The following is an 18093-nucleotide window of genomic DNA, read 5'->3' on the forward strand; positions in this document are numbered from 1 at the left end:
TAAATTACGGTGCTGTGTTTGGGCTGCTTGATGGATGGTCAATGAATGGCCGTTCTTCCAGCACTCCATTTGATGGCCGGGCAGGACGGGGCGAGGCGGCCAATGACGGTCCAGCTGAGGAGGGAATTCATTGGGGATCCTCTGGAAAAAGACACGCGCTGTGTGTGTGTGTGTGTGTGTGTGTGTGAATCTGTGAGCGTGTTTGTTCCGTAGCTTGGGCACAGCGTTTTAATGACTCAAGTGAATCAAAGATGAAATCATACTAGTCCTAAAAATGGACTGTCTTTATTATATTAACTATACGCCGCTGTCAAATGTTTCACAGAATCACCAGCTGACTGCTCCACACCCTTAAAGAGATCCGTCTGTGTCGGCCATCGCTCCCTTCACAGGAAAGAACTGTATTTGACACATTTTTATTAAAGTCAAACGAACCTTTTAATCCAGTTTTTGAGGGTGTACGCGTTTGTTTTGACAGAGTGTGCAGCATGCCATCTTTCACACACACCTTTTCTTTTTTTGTTAAAACCTAAACCTACAAATTATTTCCCGTCCATTATTTGGGAACGGATTTAAAAGCCAAGCTCTCTTTTTTCACTTTAAGCCCTGAAAAGTGTTGTAATCAAGATGATCTGGATTCAGTGAAGCGTTTTTTCTTTTTCTTTGATGGGTGGTTCAGCCCGTGTAATCTGGTGAGAAAGTGCGAGTTTCTTTAATTTATGCACGCTGGTCTTTTCAGCACTGCCTTACTGGCATCCAGTCCATCTTTCTGTGGATCTATATCTATCTAGAAGACGTAAAGGGGCAAAGAGGACGGTGCTTATTAGTCGGCAGTTTTGGGAAGTCCGTTGGCTTGTGAATATTTTCCTTGTTCTTCAGAGATGACTGTAGTCTGTCACTGAGAGCCGACCTTGTTGTGTTGTCTTTTATTCTGTGATATGTTGTTATGGAGATGGACGCCACCGTTGGCTAGCGAACGAGACGCAGTCATTGAAATGCGACCAGTGTGTCTTTTTGTTGGGTGTGGAGGAGAAAAACTGACTCAGTAGGTTTTTTTGTGTGTGTGTATTCAGAAGTTAACAGATTGGAGAGACGTTTCGAATCAATCAATCACATTCATTGTTTCGAGCTGATAAAGTAAAGATTACAGTCTATATGAAACGAATGTCTTTTAGTCTGTGTTTTTCTTCGACCTGCAATCCTTTCAAATGCTTCCGTTTCTTCCAGCAAACAATCAAACCTAAATTTAGGCGATGTTCGTCAGTTGTGCTGCCACAAACATTTTCCCGTTTCGTTCTGGTTACAGAATATTATACAGCCCTAGTTTCATACCTGCCCTACTTGGAGGGTAAAGTGTTTCCAAGCGTTTCGACCACAAAAAAAACCCCACAGAAGTCGAAAGCCCATAGAAAACCCAGTTGTGTGAAACCATACTACGAGTTTAACCAGATTCTTCAGTTTAGAGTTTGGTTAGGAAGGGGGGTTGATGAGACCCTTTTTCACAGTCAGCCACACACAAATAATGCGGAGAAACTGGAGAGCGGTCTGCTGAGGGGGAAACGTTTCCTTTGTCTGCTCGCATGCATACCTGTGTCCTGACATCAGTGATGGAGAGACGCCACCGCTCCAGCCCGCTTTCATTCAAGCCCCTGGGTAGTTTGATTGGGTAATTATGTGCACCGCAAGCTCAATGAAAAAGTGAAGCCAGCTGTCAAACAATCTGAAAGCGACGCACTCCTCGGTCACTTCTCACGTCACCTTGATGTGCTCATTGTCAGAGTATGATGGTACTGAAACCGTTTCAATGCCTGTTTTGATCTGTACCCTCTACTCTCATACTCTCTCTTTTCTCTGATAGCTCTTTCCCTGTGTGTGTGTGTGTGTGTGTGTGTGTGTGTGTGTGTGTGTTCTAATTATATGAGTCCACTGTGTTGTGGTGATCCAGTGAAGTCCATCTCTACATGTACTTTCACATGGATTTGGATAGCACTACTTAAATTCATGCATTTTATACAGATTTATGAGTTAAAATTCCATTCAGGTGTTTGTGTAGTGGGTCAAAGACATCAAAATGAACTAAACCATACAAATGAAGCTAATTACATTTTCAAATGTGTGTTTTTAAACATTTTGTTGTGGTTGTCATTTTTATAAGGTTTTGTCTTTTGCAGGTTTGCTAATATAACTTAATTTTGTTTGTTTTTTTACCTTTAGTGCCGAGGTCATCAATCCTGATGCTGGAGGGCCGGTGTCCTGAAGAGTTTAGCTCCAGCTTGCCTCGACACACCTGTCTGGAAGTTCTAAATATACCTAGTAAGACCTTGATGAGCTGCTTCAGGTGTGTTTGGTTAGGATTGGAGCTAAACTCTGCAGGACACACCGGCCCTCCAGGAACAGGTGACCTCTGCCTTAGTGGATTGTTGTCGTTAAAGTTAAGAAATACTTTGCAGGGCTCCAAACTGCGACCGTTTTTACAGACGTGACACCAGGTTCACACACGCTCATGTTAACGGATCAGAGCGTTCACACTGCACACGGGTGAGACCTTACCGACTTCTGTGCTCTTTGCAGCAGTGCAGAGATCGTTTCCGCATCAGGTCTGTTTTTGCTGTGAATTAAAGTGACCACTCGGCGTTCTCGGTAAAAATTAAACTGGATTGACACCGAAATATGGTAATTACATAATACATGCATATAATTAAAGACCACTGTTTCGCAGTCAGCTCATGGCTTTTTGGCTAGATATAAAACAAGGAAGAGTGTTTTCCTACCTCCACGAGTGCCATCTATCATTGCCTTGATTATCTAAAAGTGCAAAGTAATGAATGTGTCTATGAAAGACACTGTATTACTGTACTGTGATAAAAGATAATCGCAATGCTGAAAAGGATATTTAGTAACCGTGTTTTGTTACTAAAAACTCAAAGTCTGGAGTCTGGAGCCCTGCTTTGAATACCGCCAAACAAAAACTGAATTAGACACTGTTAAACTTTTTTTTTTTTTACCTTACTTTACCTTGTGGCATTGATAACGATATATGGAAATATCAATATTTTTCAGTATTAGATCAAAGTTATCCATTCCATTTCCGGGCTTTGACCGCCCTCCCTAGTGCCCTTAAACAAACTAACTAATGCAGAACCTTGTGTCTCTTGATTATTATGAATAAGATTCTTCTTCTGCGTTCCTCCACTTCCTGTGTTGTTTGCGTGCAGTTGTTAGAGGAAAGGCAGGTCTAGAGTATCGGTCTCAGATTACAGCGTGAAAGTGGAACAATGAGCAAGCCTTGACCCTGATCTCTTTACTCACACATACAAACACTTCTCAGCGTTTCGCCTCCAACTGTTCCTGTTCCCGGCCCCATCCTCCCGATGAATGCTCGGCCTCTTGCTTTCATCCAGACCAGAACGCAGCCCTCCAGTTCGGCGAGTTCGCTTTCACAAACGCATCTGACACTTAACCGCGTTTCCCTCCGGCTGACCTCGTTTTCAACTCCATCGCGTCGCCTCGCGTGCGGCCAAAGCTCGGCTGCTTTTCGCCCCCCTCCCATGCCGGTTGTTTGTCGACGCGGTTCCTAACCTTGTCATGTATGTGTCTTCCTGCAGATGTGAAGAAGGACTGGTCCGATCACGCGCTGTGGTGGGAGAAGAAGAAGACCTGGCTGCTCAAGACGCACTGGACGCTCGACAAGTACGGCATTCAGGCGGACGCCAGGCTGCTCTTCACGCCGCAGCACAAGCTGTTGCGCCTGCAGCTGCCCAACATGAAGCACATGAGGGTGAAGGTCAACTTCTCTGACCGCGTCTTCAAGGCCGTGTCTGACATCTGCAAAACCTTCAGTGAGTTCTGCTGCTGCCTTCCCGAACATATTGCTGCTTTTTCATAGCTCCATTAGCCTAACTCGATCCCCCCGCCGCTCGTGAAGAACAGTAAGTCAGGATAATTGTGTTATTTTGCTTTACATTAGAGCGCGCTCGGCCTTCAGTGCTGGGAACAGATGCAGGCTTAGAGAGGTGGTGCTAAATCAGAGTACAGCGACAGCTTAAAGGCCCCATCAGATGCAGTGACGAACACAATTGTTTTCATGTGCTGATGTATTTCCTTGTAGACCAATCCAAGGGCGCACGCTTTTAAAAAAGCAAATAGCCTTTAACCCCCCAGCTAATGTTAGCTTACCGCACTGTTTGTGCTACACTGATTTAAAAATAGCATGCGAAGCTATATACGTACAGCAATAAACATCTAAAGTATGCGTGTTGTCAATAGTACTCATCTGATCTGGATGCACGGCACAGGCTGTCAGTAATGCAGCAGATTGAAAAGTTAGTAGCTTTTTGCGGTCCAATAGACGGCAGTGCGGTGGGGGCTCCAATCTGTTGAATGGCAATTTAACCCAGTTGGTGAGATGCAAAAAAGGTATAAATGTACAATGTCCCCATCTTTTACTCTCGCAATGACCTTATCATACTTTAGTAGGGCATTAGGATTTTCGCAAAGTAGAAAATGTCATATCCGAAGAATAAAAAAAAACAAAAAAAAAACAGGACTGTATAATTAAATCAAATCGCAATATTGAACCCGTGTATATAAAACCGTAAAAATGCTATTTAAATATGAATCTTCTGTTTATTTTGTTACACACAACACAGAATTTGTTAAAAATAAATAAAATTTTATATATGTAATTTTTTTATTTTTTTAAATACACACACACACACACACACACACACACACACACACACGGTTGTCAGTCCTGTATTTGGGATTGACAAGTGAGTGTCGAAAGGTTTTGTTCACACAGCAGCTTAAAGCTGTGTTTACAATTCTGTCTGTATTAACATGCAACATGGTCCTTACCAGTAACTATAGCGACAGTGACTGAAAGATTTCAAAGATGGCGACGTCCACACACATATATATATATATATATATATATATATATATATATATATATATATTAATTTATTTTTTTAACACAAATTCTGTGTGTAATAAAATAAACCGAAGATTCATATTTAAATAGCATTTTTACGGTTTTATATACACGGGTTCAATATTGCGATTTGATTTAATTATACAGTCCTGTTTTTTTTTTTTTTTTTTTTTTCTTCGTATATGACATTTTCTGCTTGTGTGTGTATATATATGTGTGTATACACTTGTATGTATATGTGTATATATGTGATGTGAAGTGTGTTAAGTACTCATTTTAGCTAAAGTTTATTGTCGAATAGTTGGTGTTTTTAATTGTTGGTCTATATGCATCAGATGAACTTTTTTGTTTCAGCATCTCAAATTATCGGCTCAAATAATTTGAAGATGCTAATGATATTTGCTGCTGCGCATCATTGTGCTATTTTTTGGAGAAACCGGTGTTACTGCTGTTATTTTGAGGCCTGAGTACTGTAATAATGCTTGGTTCCTGTCTTCTGACTGGTCTTTATTTTTTTAAACGGACTGATCTGTATTTTGTAGCAGAGATAAGACCCAGCATGCCCTTGAACTGCTCCAAATCCTGTTTCGTCAACAGTTCTTATCAGCGAACCTGGCTGATGGTAACTTTTCTCGTGTCCATATTTAGAAAACAAGACCTTATGAGCACTTACTGGTTAAATCTTTTCACTGTCAATACTCCACAAAAAAACCAAAAAGTCTTTTGATCAGGAAAGAAGTCAGACGACCTCCTCTCTCAAATGGATTTGAATTGATCCTAACTCTAACGCGCGCACACACAAAAATAGCATGACATGTTAGTATTTACATTTATTATTTATGTGAATGCTTCAATAGGTCAATCGAATTTATTTTTGTTAAAGACCAAAAAAATCGGTGCCATGCTTGAATAACAAACCCAACAAATCATTAACCTTTTTATTCCACAATTCCAGTTTTTTTCACAGAATGAAGCAGAAAATATGTTCCATAGGCTGCTGTAAAAAAACCCCCCAAAAAACACTGATATGGCTTGAATAACAGTGATAAACGATACATTGTTTGTCTTTTGTTTTATCAATCAAAACTTTATATCTTTTGTTTACTCGGTTACAGCAATTAGAGTTCAGCTACTTCAACAAACGATACAGAACCATAGATGCACAGAATGTTCGGCAACCAAAATTGTTCGTCTGAAAATAGCAAAAAAAACATTTTCGGCCAAATAACCGAAGAGAGCGAATAAATTATACCGTGATCAAATATAGACTCAAACAATCGGCGGTTTAAAGACATTTTAAAGTGTCTGAGAAAGACGCTGCAATCATTTCAAGCACCGACAGAGAGACTGTTTAGCACTGCGTCTCGTGTCTCCAATCAGAAGAGGAAGAGGCTGTTGCTGGTTATTGTGTGACGACCAAATCGTGAAATGGCGAATGATTAGTGAATAAACTGCAGACCGTTAGGTGTTCTAATGCACAGACGGCGCTGCTCGAGCTTGTGGTGTATCTGCTTGTTAGCCAGGGTTCAAAGTCAGCCGCTCGGTAACATTTACATGCATTTTTAAAATAAGAAAAGAGCAGAATAACAGCTTTATTCATATATTTATTACACTCATACATAGTGTTCCTGTAATATTTTCTGTTTTGAAAACATTTTCTTCTGCTCAGCAAAGCTGCTTTTATTTGTACAGTAAAAAATTCATGCCTGATTCAAGGGGAAGGGGGGTCAAATTGGCCAAAATGTATTATATTTCCAACTTAACACCTAAACAAAGCAATATTTAACTTTAATTTAATATTTCTTAAATAGTTTTTTTTTTTTTTGCAATAGATTTTTGAAAAGCTAGACAAAACAGTAAAAAGCACATTTTGGTTATTTAATTTATGCAATTGTGATAAAAATGTGCAAAATACCTTTGGTTCAGTGTTTATTTTCGTTTTAATTTTCATTTCAATGTATCTGTAAGTATTTTAGTAGTCAGTACAAATATATTGACATTATAACTTGTTGAAAGTTTTTGTCTATATAGAATTTTTATTTTATTTTATGGAAAGTATTGAGATGCACAGTAAGATCTAATGCAAAGGCAATCAGGTTTATTTAGTGTCCAGATGCGTTTGGGTTCCTAATAGCTGTGTGTCTTGTAGAGCATGTAGATGAGGGACTGGAGGATTGCAGCAGCTGCAGACAGTGAGACCATGATCATCCAGCTCAAATATGCTGTCTCTGTCTCTGTGTCTCAGCTGCCGGAGAAACTGGCAGTTTCTTCTTCATTAGTTGAAATCGTGCAACCAGATAGGGCTGTGCGTAATCATATATATCGGATGGATGAAATAAAGTCTTAACGATTCATAATAATAATTTTTTTACGATAATACTTTTCCATCATTTGCATGACCGCAAACTTTACACTCCACCGCTCGGCATGAAGTGACCAGAAGCGGGCCGAGAACGACCAGCCAGGACAATCTGTAGCATGAATGTGTGTTAAAATAACCATTTTTAAGCTGTTGAAACATACGTGCACTGTTCCTGTTTCTGTGAGACAAGAAATGAGACTCTTTATTGGCTTTGAATGATTCATTTAAATGAACGATTTCCAAATCACAGATAACCAGAAATTAGTAATGCTTGAAGTCTGCGTTATATCTAAATTCATCTATGAAGAGCGTCAATGTCTGCTGAACTTGGTGACCGCTCATCAAGAGGATAGTTCACCCAAAAATGTTACGTTTGCTATTCATTTTCTTACCCTGAGGTCATCCAGGATGTGGTTTAGTGTCTAGTAGAGCACTAAAGAAGATTTTAGATCTGGATTGCAGGCAACAGTGTTGTTCAGTTTCTTGCACAGACAATCGTTTCGCTTTATAAGACCTTAAATACGGTCAGGAGCCTCAGGTATTATTTTGTATTGCCTGATGTGACTCTCAAAGTGACCACTTACTTGCATTCTATCACATAAGAAACATGTATTCAGCTAGAAATTGTGTTTACCGAAGAAACAATCTACATCTTGGATAGCCTGAGGGTGAGTAAATTAACAGCAAATGTAATTATTTAAAATGTATTTATTTTTTTAAATCAACATTGGTTGAAGGTGTCCATGGATGTGTGTACTGTTATGATGACCTGGGTGAATATTAGGAGAATCCAGTCCAAGAAAACCTAGCATTGAAAAGGGTTTTGGTGCTCTGTGCAGTAGTCATGCCAAGCCACCAGCTAAATCAGGCCTGACACGTGTGTACTTTCACTTTAGGCCTTAAACTGAAAATGGCTGTGAAGTGCAGCTCTCGAATTAGTCTGCGTATCATTGTTCACCGCTGGCTTCATAGTGCTTACTCTCTCCGGTGCTATCAGTTGTTCTGGTGGGCGTTTGCTCCTCACGTTACGGTTGCCTTTAATGAAGTGATTTGAAGTGTGTGTATTATTTGCCTCCTTGAGCGACTTGACTGCGTTTCTGCAGTGCTTCGACTACCAAAGAGAACTACTCGTCACAGATGAAATAAAAGAGAAATATGTGGTTTCTCAGTCAGAGCGTTCTCTGCGAGTTTCTTGTGAGTTACGGCTGTTTGATTTGGGAGCGTTTGCTGAAGGATCTTCTGTTTGTTGATTGGAATTTCAGAGGAGGCGCTCGCTCACTCCCAGCACTCCAGTGACCTGCTGCAGTTCGCTCACATATGGCTGTAAAAGGGCAGACTCGGAGAGAGAGAGGACTGCCATCTGGTAGTTCTTAAAACCTCTGGAATGCTTTTGCTTTAGTAACACAACTAAACAAGCCATTCCTGCCAAGCCGTGAAGCCCCTCCCCAACACGCTCGCTCTCCGTCACACTCGTTTCCTCCAGGACTGTGGAAAATCCAGGGAGTGCGAGTCGTCCTGCCGCAATGCTCAAACTAGCGGAGAATTAAACGGCACGATTTTCAATAAAATGTCATTTAATGCTTAAAAACTGTCACCGCGCTGGTGTTTTGAAAGTTTAGAGTGGTCTTCTCGAGGGTTCTTTGGATCGCTGGTCTGCTGTAGACCTCTTTAGACACCGTTTAAGGCTCCTCTGTGGAAAATGTTGATTGAATCCAGGCACAACTATGGAATTTACATTATAACAAGCAGTGTCATGGGGTTCAGCTAATTCTGAATCAATATATTACAAGTAGGGATGTTTGCTTAACCTTATAAAATGAGTAGTGCCTGTGAAATATTAAACTACTGGTGGTGGTAGTAGTAGTAGTGGTAGTGGTGGTGGTGGTGGTAGGTGGTAGTAGTAGTAGGTGGTAGTGGTAGTAGTAGGTGGTAGTGGTAGTAGTAGGTGGTAGTAGTAAAAATGCACAATGCTTACAGACTATGTAAACCTTAAGGGAAGCGAGGTAAAGGAAAACTCAAAGACCGCCGAACTGATGAGTCTAAAGACCACAACGTGCTCAGCCCTGTAAGAGTGACATCATAGCCACTATTATTGATGACTCAAGCATACGAGATAAATCGCAACTAAAAATGTACATTAGATATGAAAACAGGCACGTTACAAGTAATACATGTGTGTTTCTAAGTCCCCACTGCATGTCTTTTTGCTGTTGAAAGGTCTAAGATTTCTTGTATCTTGAGAGTGATGATCCGACCTTATTCCACAGACATCCGGCATCCTGAGGAGCTCTCCTTACTGCGCAAGCCCCGTGACCCCAAGAAGAAGAAGAAAAAGCTAGAGGAGGCGGAGGAGGAGGCGCTGGAGCTGGAAGGACCACTGCTCACTCCTGGATCAGGTACATCTCAGATCAGCCTCACTATTCCTCTGAGATGCACAGATTTAAGAAGTTAATGACGGATATATCTGTAAGATCCATTTAAGGAAATAATAATTTCTTCCAAATAACTAGTGAGCTGCATACATGAGTCAGCGTTATAACATCATGGAACATGACAAGTCGTTGCTTTTCAGTCCTAGTCCTGAGGTTCAGCTGCACATTTCCTGCATCTTTTCTCATTTAACACACCAGAGTCAGATCCTCAGCTCATTTGGAAGAAGCTGAACTAAGTTTCTGTCTCTGTAACCTGAAAAACGCCGCCTCTGTAAACAGGATTCAAAGGTAGGAAGGCAAGCAGGCGTTTCTGAATCCAGTCTGCTGACATAGCTTCATCTGACTAGTTTTTGAAAGCGGATATAATGGATTCTTCACTGATATCCCACAATTCTGTGCATGCAGTTCTGTTAAGGTTGAGCTGAGATCTAAAACGTCTTCAGTTGGTGGTCAGTTTTAATGTTTAAATACAAATTTTGTAAAAGAAAGCTTGTCTAATTTACTAGAATCATGAAGCTTGTACAATTGAACAGCAAATTATTAACATTTTAAAAAAAGATCATTTTTAAGGGCCATATGAATTCCATTTTATTTCTGTTTTAATGCTTTTTCAAATGATTAAACACATGCAAAATAAGTATTTGTTTACATAATTTACGTGTACTCTATATTTATTATCTATATATAAATTTACACACATGTATATATTTTAGAAAAATTGTTGATATTAAATATTTTAATTTATAATACATAAATTATACATTATAAATAAATATACATTATAGGAATATAAATATAGTAGACCTATAGATATAGATATAGATATATAGACCTGTGTAAATATATGTGTGTGTGTGTGTGTAGAATATTAAAAACGCATACACAAACAATAGTTTTGCAGCAGTTAGTAATCTTAATTCATTTAATTCAACATTTAATAATGCATTATTGTTAGTTGAAACATTAATGTTAACATGCAACACCTTATTGTATGTTACTCAAAAAGCATGTCTTAAGTTGATTAATTCTTAAAATAAAAATGCTCTTTGTCAGGTTTTCTGACTCTCATTATTTATCCTTAAATCCATAAAAATATTAAAATAGAAATTTAGGGGGAAAAATGTGTGGAAAATTATTTATTTTCTACATTGCTGCATCGAGCACTAAAGCTGCTCATGTGAAAAGTCCAGTGCTCTGGGTCCCCTAGATAGGACTGAAAACCAGTTATAAACTCTCAAGCAACTTTAATAGAGTTTGACATGGCGTAATAGTACTTCTCACTGCAACAAACTTGAGGCATGGTTCATATCAATCACAAATCATGCAGGTGGGGTTACGCGCCGAGGTGCTTGAGATTTGAGGTTAGGTTGAATCTCAAACCAAAGTATGAGCAATAGATAGCAACGGTTGACTTGAGCAACTCTGTTTGTCGCATTGCTGGTTTGCGCCGTGAAGCTCCATAATGAAGCGCGTGTGGTTGAAGAGCAGGAAAACAAAAGGCTTGTTATGTTGAAACGGCGCTGAAATGAGAGATGTGTGGGTTGAGAGCAGCGTATCATTTGCAGGCCTGCTGCTCTCGCTCTAACTTCGGAGTTTGAATGGTTCAGATTCCGCACATATTTGGTCACGCTGCCATTTTGAAACAAAGCAGCTACATCGCCAAGCGCCCCACGCAAGATGCGCTACAATCCATTAACGATGCAAGGAGGACAGGCTCCGTCTCCTCGGGTCCACATGAATAGGGTCTATTGTCCCGGGGCCCCTGTGCGACGCGGCCCTCATACGCAGGCCAAAACGCTTGTGTCTAGGATCTGTTCTCCGCTTGTTCCTTCATTACTACCATTTAACCTCATGATGACCCTCATTAAAATAGTGCAGGACTCCCGATGTTTAGGGTCCATAAAGACGCTGGTTTTTACCGCACAAAGGCTCCTTTAGGAAGGAGAAAATTGGAACGGGAGCTGCCTTGAGCCGCTTTGGCCCACGACGGGAAATGAGCCGAAAACCCACTGCTTGATCTCCTCTCAGAGGGATTTCAGTACGAGTCGCCGTGATAGGGATCGCTCCGATTACAGCGCGAGCAGGACATGAGCTCCACCCATACGTATTGTTGCTCCTTTCCCTTCCTTTACAGATCTTCCAACAACACAATCTTCTCTGGAAGCAGAGCTCCGTGTCTGGACTCTCTTATGCACATTTATGCCTTCAGCAGATACTTTCATTCAAAGCAGTTTAGATGCAAAGAGACTTCGCTATTTGGAGTACACAGGTTACACTTTATTTTGGCAGTCCACTTTAGTCATTCATCTAACTAAACGTAACTTGTAACTACATGTCAACTAACTCCCAGAGTAGACCGTTAGGGTATGTTTAGGGTAGAGTTGACATATATACTTGTAAAGTTTCTGATAGTCAGTATGTAGTATGTTGTGAACACATCAAAATAAATCATGAAGCAGACAGTCTACTAGTACTCTGCCATGTTCTTGGTACGATTCGCTATTAATCTAATGTAATGTGTAAAATAACTAGTTTTAAAATTGTTACTGTCCAGCAGTGGAAATACAGTGATGTTTAGTCAGCAGATTTTGATCGTAGGAGTTTATTAAAAAAGCACAATGTGACTCTCTGAAAGACATTTATTAAGATGTGTATAAACATCTTTGGTCTGTCTTCCTTCACAAGGGATCTTCTTATTCATTTATTTATTTTTTAAGATATTAGTTCTTTTCTTTTTGAAACTTTATTTACTTGTGATGTCTCATTTTGCATGGTAATGCTTTCCTTTTCCAAGCTGTTAATCTCTTTAATCTATCCTTTCATTCCCCCTCTTTCTCTCTTTGTTTGTTCTTTTCTCCATTTCCTTCCATTCCTCAAGCCTCTGAGATACTATACATTGGACCGGTAAAAGGTAAGGCTCACCGTTTTTCTGCCTTCCTGCATTGCTTCCTTCACCTCCTCTCGCCACAGCTGGCTCTGGTCACCTGACTCTCTGCTTCAGTGACCGCTCAGCTGATGAGGGTCATGAGATGAGCTTTGCCCAAACACTGCATTCCCTCACATTCCCTATCGGTTCTCAGTTCTGCTTTTTTAAATAGTCTTGCTTTGTCCTAAAATCTATATAAAATTAGCGATAAAACAAGGATCAGGTCTAGGAGCTACCCGGCAAGTACTGCTTGATGGTGTTATTTTTTTTTTAACCCAGCCAATACTGACATTGATTCAAGCTTTTATCTGAAGCTGATCATAATTGGTTATAAAAACAAGCGGGCATATTAGGATGCATGTACACATGATGGACAGCAGTTGTGAGTTTACTGAGGTTCAGGTTTCTGTATGGAATACGCACGTGATAGACTGCATTAAACGTTTAAGTTCCTTTTGTATGATCAAGAGCATCCCTCCTACACGCAGAAGGCTTATTTTATTACTGCAGTTGGAAGGAAGGAAATACCAAGGCAGCAAACAATAGTGGTCAAAATGAAGTCGAATGATAGAGAAATTGTGAAACCAAATACAGAGATTAGAAATAAAATATAGGAAAGGGCAAAGGGTCAAAATTATCCATTTTTCAGTATGATATTAAGATCAAAAGTTGTTAATGTCCTACCCGTACATTTATCAAAATTTGTAGTTGGTAATATGCATTGCAAAGAAGTTCATTTGGACGACTTTAAAGGAGATTTTTCTCAGTGTACTGATTTTTGCACCCTAAAAGTTTAAAATTAATAACTATAACAAATAATGCATCAATGGAAAGCTTATTTATTCAGATATATAAATCTCAGTTTTACAAAATGAAGCCTTTTTTGTGGTCGAGGGTCACGCATGCATATTTTTTTTTTTTTTTTTTTTTTTTTTGGGGTTCTTATCACTATTGCTCTAATGATCTGGCAAATTTGAGGAATCACAGGTTTAACAGGTCTTTGGCCAAGCTGGACCGGGTGAATCATGATCTGGTCTGTGTTTCCACAAACGTATGTGGCATTCTTTGTACATTTAACTGAAGCCAGCAGATACAGAGAGAGTCTAGACTTTTTCTCCCCACAGTTCTCAAGCTCTCAGACTTTTCCAGTCTGCAAGGTTTTTAGGGTTGTATTGTAACTAGTGTTTTCAGCTCAGAACTGCTGATCCTGGAGAGTGAAGGGTGGGCATCAGCCCAGGAACCACCAGAGGAACCATGTTGGGGGAAAAAAGGGGCATTAATGCTTTGCTGAATCATTCAGAGCCTTCACTGAATCAACATCTGACTCACTCTCGAAATGACGCCAGGTTTAAAAAGGCAAGTCAGTTTCACTACAGTAAACAGACTTTAAATGGATAGTTTTTTTTCCTTCACGTAGTCCATTCCACCAATACATTAATGCTATAAAGAATGAATATGCTGTAAAAGTAATTCATGGAAACCAAATAGTTTAATCCAAGTCTTATAAGGATACAACATTTGCTTTGCTTGGTGAACAGATTTACCAGGCGCACCTCTCTCAAGCACTGAGCTTCTGTTGACCGCATAGACCTTTATCTGTGTAGCATCATGTTTAAATACTGACAGTATGAAGAGGGATAGATGAACAGCGTCCATTTGATGGATTTTAACAACATACCAAATGTTCAGCTGAAGTGGACCTGATTTTTTGTGGACCTAGGAACTGTTTTAGCCCATAAATCTTTATGCGACAGTCTATGTCTCGCAGTCTTTTTTCCAAACAAAGTTCATCACGATGTCTACCCTGATCAGTCTGATTTAATGTGCTTGTGCAGCGATCAATGTTTGTATACAAATGCAAGCCTAAATTAGATCTGTTTATCATATTAAGCCATTGTGTCTCTTCAGAAGACTTGGATCAAATCGTTCTCTTCTTTTACATCAACGTTTTGGTTGCATGGACTTTTAATGAAGGGACCGTAGTCTGTCAGGTTTCAATAACGTCTTCATTTGTGTTTCAAAATCTTGTGGGTTTAGAACGACTACGCTGAAAACTATCCTTTTTTTATATTAAAAACTCAAAACAATCAATCTTAGAGCTGAAATGATCTGCATAAAATCTGAACATAGTCTTTAAGTTTCAGGCAATATAATCACAGAACATTATGAATTAAAAGAAGAGTTCTCTAACTGATTAGTAAAACACTCCTCCTTGCTCTCTGTGTCTTCAAGCATCAGTGTGATGCGTGTTTGTGGATCGTGATTCATTTGAACATTCCCAAACTGTCGAGTAAACATCCTAAGGCAGTCCTCCTCCGTTCCCCGATGGGAGTAGAAACCCTCCAGTGCCCTTCCTCTGAGTTTTGAGAAGCCTCCTCCAGTCTTCTGTCTTTTCTCATGACCTCTGCCTCCCCACAAGCACTTCCTGTCCCTTTGCAGGCCTGTGGCCTCTCACAGCCACATAAGTGGTTTTGCTTCTGTGTTTTACTCACTCTGTGATTTGAGTGGTTAGAGAAGAATGTGTATTGTAACTCTGTGATTCTGATTTATGACAGTAGATAAACAAGTTTATTCAGTTGACGGATGATGTTGTCTTCACATAAAATTGTCTTATATATATATATATATATATATATATATATATATATATATATATATATATATATATATATATATATATATATATATATATATATTTCCATAGTATTATTGCTCTCACAGCCTCATTTTAGAGTTAATGTCTAAGACAGTTTGTGTGGGCTGTTAGAACTTTGTGTTAATTTGAATATATTTTTCTTTTCTAAATGTGTAGATTTCCTTTCTAATAAAAAAATTAATAAAAATATATAAATTAAATAAATAATTCTTTTTTTTTTAAGAAATAATGGTGTTTTATCAATGTTTTAAACATGAAAGTAGGAAAACTAAATTAGTAGTTATTAGTAGTTAATTAGTTATTTTTTTACATTGATAAATTCACTAGCTGCAGACGTCTCAGTGAAGGTTATAGTTAGTCTCTGTGAGTGTTGCGTCATGACATTTGTCATAGTTGGTGAACAGCTGAAACTATGTAATATTAATTAACATCTAGAAGTCTCCATTTAATAATAACCAGCAGGACCTGTGCAATTTGAGGTCCTTGTGAGAATTGCTCCAGTTGTCCTGCAGGCATCGACTGAAGTGCTGCACTAATGGATTGAGTGTGTTAATGATGTGTGGAGATGAGCCCCAGCTGATGCTCACCTCCCAGACCCCTCATGCTGCTGTGTGTGCACTCGCAGAGTTGAGCTGTGTTTTTACTGTGTGTTTTCTGCATGCTGCCCTCTTCAGAGCTGCGCAGTGATTGTGTGAGTTTATGGCAATTTTCAGTCACTGGGTCTGGTACACGTATCTGGCTAGGAGTGGGCGGTATGACCAAATCCTGCCACCGTGTTGAAGCAATAGTTCACCCCAAAATGAAAAACCTGTCAAAGGAAAATGTTTTGAAGAAAGTTTGTAACCAGGCTGTTTTGGGTCACCATTGACTCCCAATAGTGCCAATGGTGATCCAAAACAGCATGCTCACAGACTTACTTTAAAATATCTTCCTTTGTGTTCAAAGAAATTCATGCCGGTTTGGAGCTAATTGAAGGTGAGCAAATGATGACAGGATTTTCATTTTTGGGTGAACTATTTCTTTTTCACAGAATATTTAACTAAATAATTTTTATAAAAAGGTGGAAAATCTCTGTTTAACCTTGTTTAAAACCTTAAATGTTTCTTTGAAAAATTCCTAAATTATTAATTTCGACCAAAGTAAATTAAATTAGCTGCACAACTGTTTGTTGTTGTTGTTGTTGTTATTATTATTATTATTATTATTATTATTATTTTTTTTTTAATCTATTTAAAAATTTAATCTATTTAATCATTGACTTAAAGTGTTTTTTTTTTTTTTTTAATAATTAAACTGTATAATATCTGTATATTTAGTTAAATAGCGTTGGAATAAGTTTACTAGTGAAGCAAACAGGGAAATGTGTAAAGGGTCCAAAGCTATTTTTGCTGGCAATTCTTTTGTTTCAGTGTAGTAATTGATTTAATTTTGTGAAAAATTATAATCTATTTTTAATCTTTATTCTTGTATAATGATAAAGAACCCAAGTAAAAAATAAATAAAATAGCAAGTGATTTTTGTAAATATGTAAGACAGTAGAAGCACATCTCTGACTGTTGATGTCTTTATTAATATGCAAAAATGCAGAGTTACACCACGTTTACGAAACTTAAACCCCTCTGCACTAGACAAAACATTAAAATGTGTCATTCCGCCCAGCCCTCCATCTGGCTTGTCATGTGACTGGGGTGACGCCCGTGTTGGGTGGTTACTGAAAGATGTCTCTCATTTCAGGAAGCATCTATTCTAGTCCTGGACTTTACAGCAAGACCATGACGCCTACCTATGACTCTCGGGACGGCAGCCCTCTGTCCCCCACCTCGGCGTGGTTCGGAGACAGTCCGCTCTCAGAAGGCAATCCCAGCATCCTCGCTGTCAGCCAGCCCATCACCTCGCCCGACATCGTGGTCAAGATGTACAAACCACAGTCCCTCCTGGACAAGGCCAAGATCAACCAGGGGTAAGCTGGGACAGATCTGACGTGTGAGGAGACTGCGGTTCAGAAGGCTTTGGCTAATATTCGTCTGATTGTCTTTGTGAAGGTGGCTGGACTCCTCCAGATCACTGATGGAGCAGGATGTGAAGGAGAACGAGGTTCTTCTGCTCCGGTTCAAGTACCACAGCTTCTTTGACCTCAACCCCAAGGTCAGTGTGTTTTGCATATGTATATCCACATAGTAATAATAAAAACAATGCTGATTTTGGACATTCCAGAATGACTTGCAAGCTCTTAAAGGGTCATGAAAAGCTTTTTTTTTTTTTTTTTTGCACTGTCCACTGAGGTTCAATGTTGTGTAACTTTTTTTTTTTTTCTTAATCAAAAAACATTATAATTTAGATGTAATGGTCTATTTTCTGTTCTGTTTTCAGCCGCCCTCACTAGAACATTTTTTAATATGATTGTAGATGAATAATTTGATTTTAGGTGAAATTACGAGTCCTAGATTTTCTGCGTTTTTCATGTTATGGGAGCCAGTGAGTATGTTTTTTAGGTATTATTTTATGTATTTAAATGTTTTTTTTTTTCCCTGATCATATTGTCATATGTCTCATCCTTTCTTGACTTCATCAGTATTTTAATCCATCTTGTGAAACTAAGGTTAATTTAAAGTGAAAACTAAATGTATTTTCCAACCTGAAATATACAGTCACAAAGAATAGTTTGTTACATACAGTCTGTACCAATATCATGGACCATAAGCATCACCTGACCACTGAGAGTAGTTTGGGCTCCTCCTCAATGCATCCTTATATAAGTGTCATGTAGGGTTGTGCTGATTAGAA

General features: G+C 39.1%; 1 protein-coding gene across 5 annotated transcripts in view; it reads left to right on the forward strand.

Annotated features, from left to right (window-relative positions):
- Positions 1 to 18093, forward strand: part of fermt2 (FERM domain containing kindlin 2) — a 39730-nt gene that overhangs the window by 8950 nt on the left and 12687 nt on the right. For 3 of the 5 annotated variants that reach the window (XM_043262223.1, XM_043262219.1, XM_043262220.1), the window contains exons 3-7: positions 3606 to 3839; positions 9563 to 9691; positions 12606 to 12638; positions 17044 to 17269; positions 17352 to 17454. In XM_043262223.1, the coding sequence (XP_043118158.1) occupies positions 3606 to 3839; positions 9563 to 9691; positions 12606 to 12638; positions 17044 to 17269; positions 17352 to 17454 (725 nt within the window). The remainder of the gene's footprint in view (positions 1 to 3605; positions 3840 to 9562; positions 9692 to 12605; positions 12639 to 17043; positions 17270 to 17351; positions 17455 to 18093) is intronic. The other 2 variants (XM_043262221.1, XM_043262222.1) reach the window with 1 other exon arrangement.

Source organism: Puntigrus tetrazona, chromosome 17, assembly GCF_018831695.1.
Source record: "Puntigrus tetrazona isolate hp1 chromosome 17, ASM1883169v1, whole genome shotgun sequence".
NCBI lineage: Eukaryota > Metazoa > Chordata > Actinopteri > Cypriniformes > Cyprinidae > Puntigrus > Puntigrus tetrazona.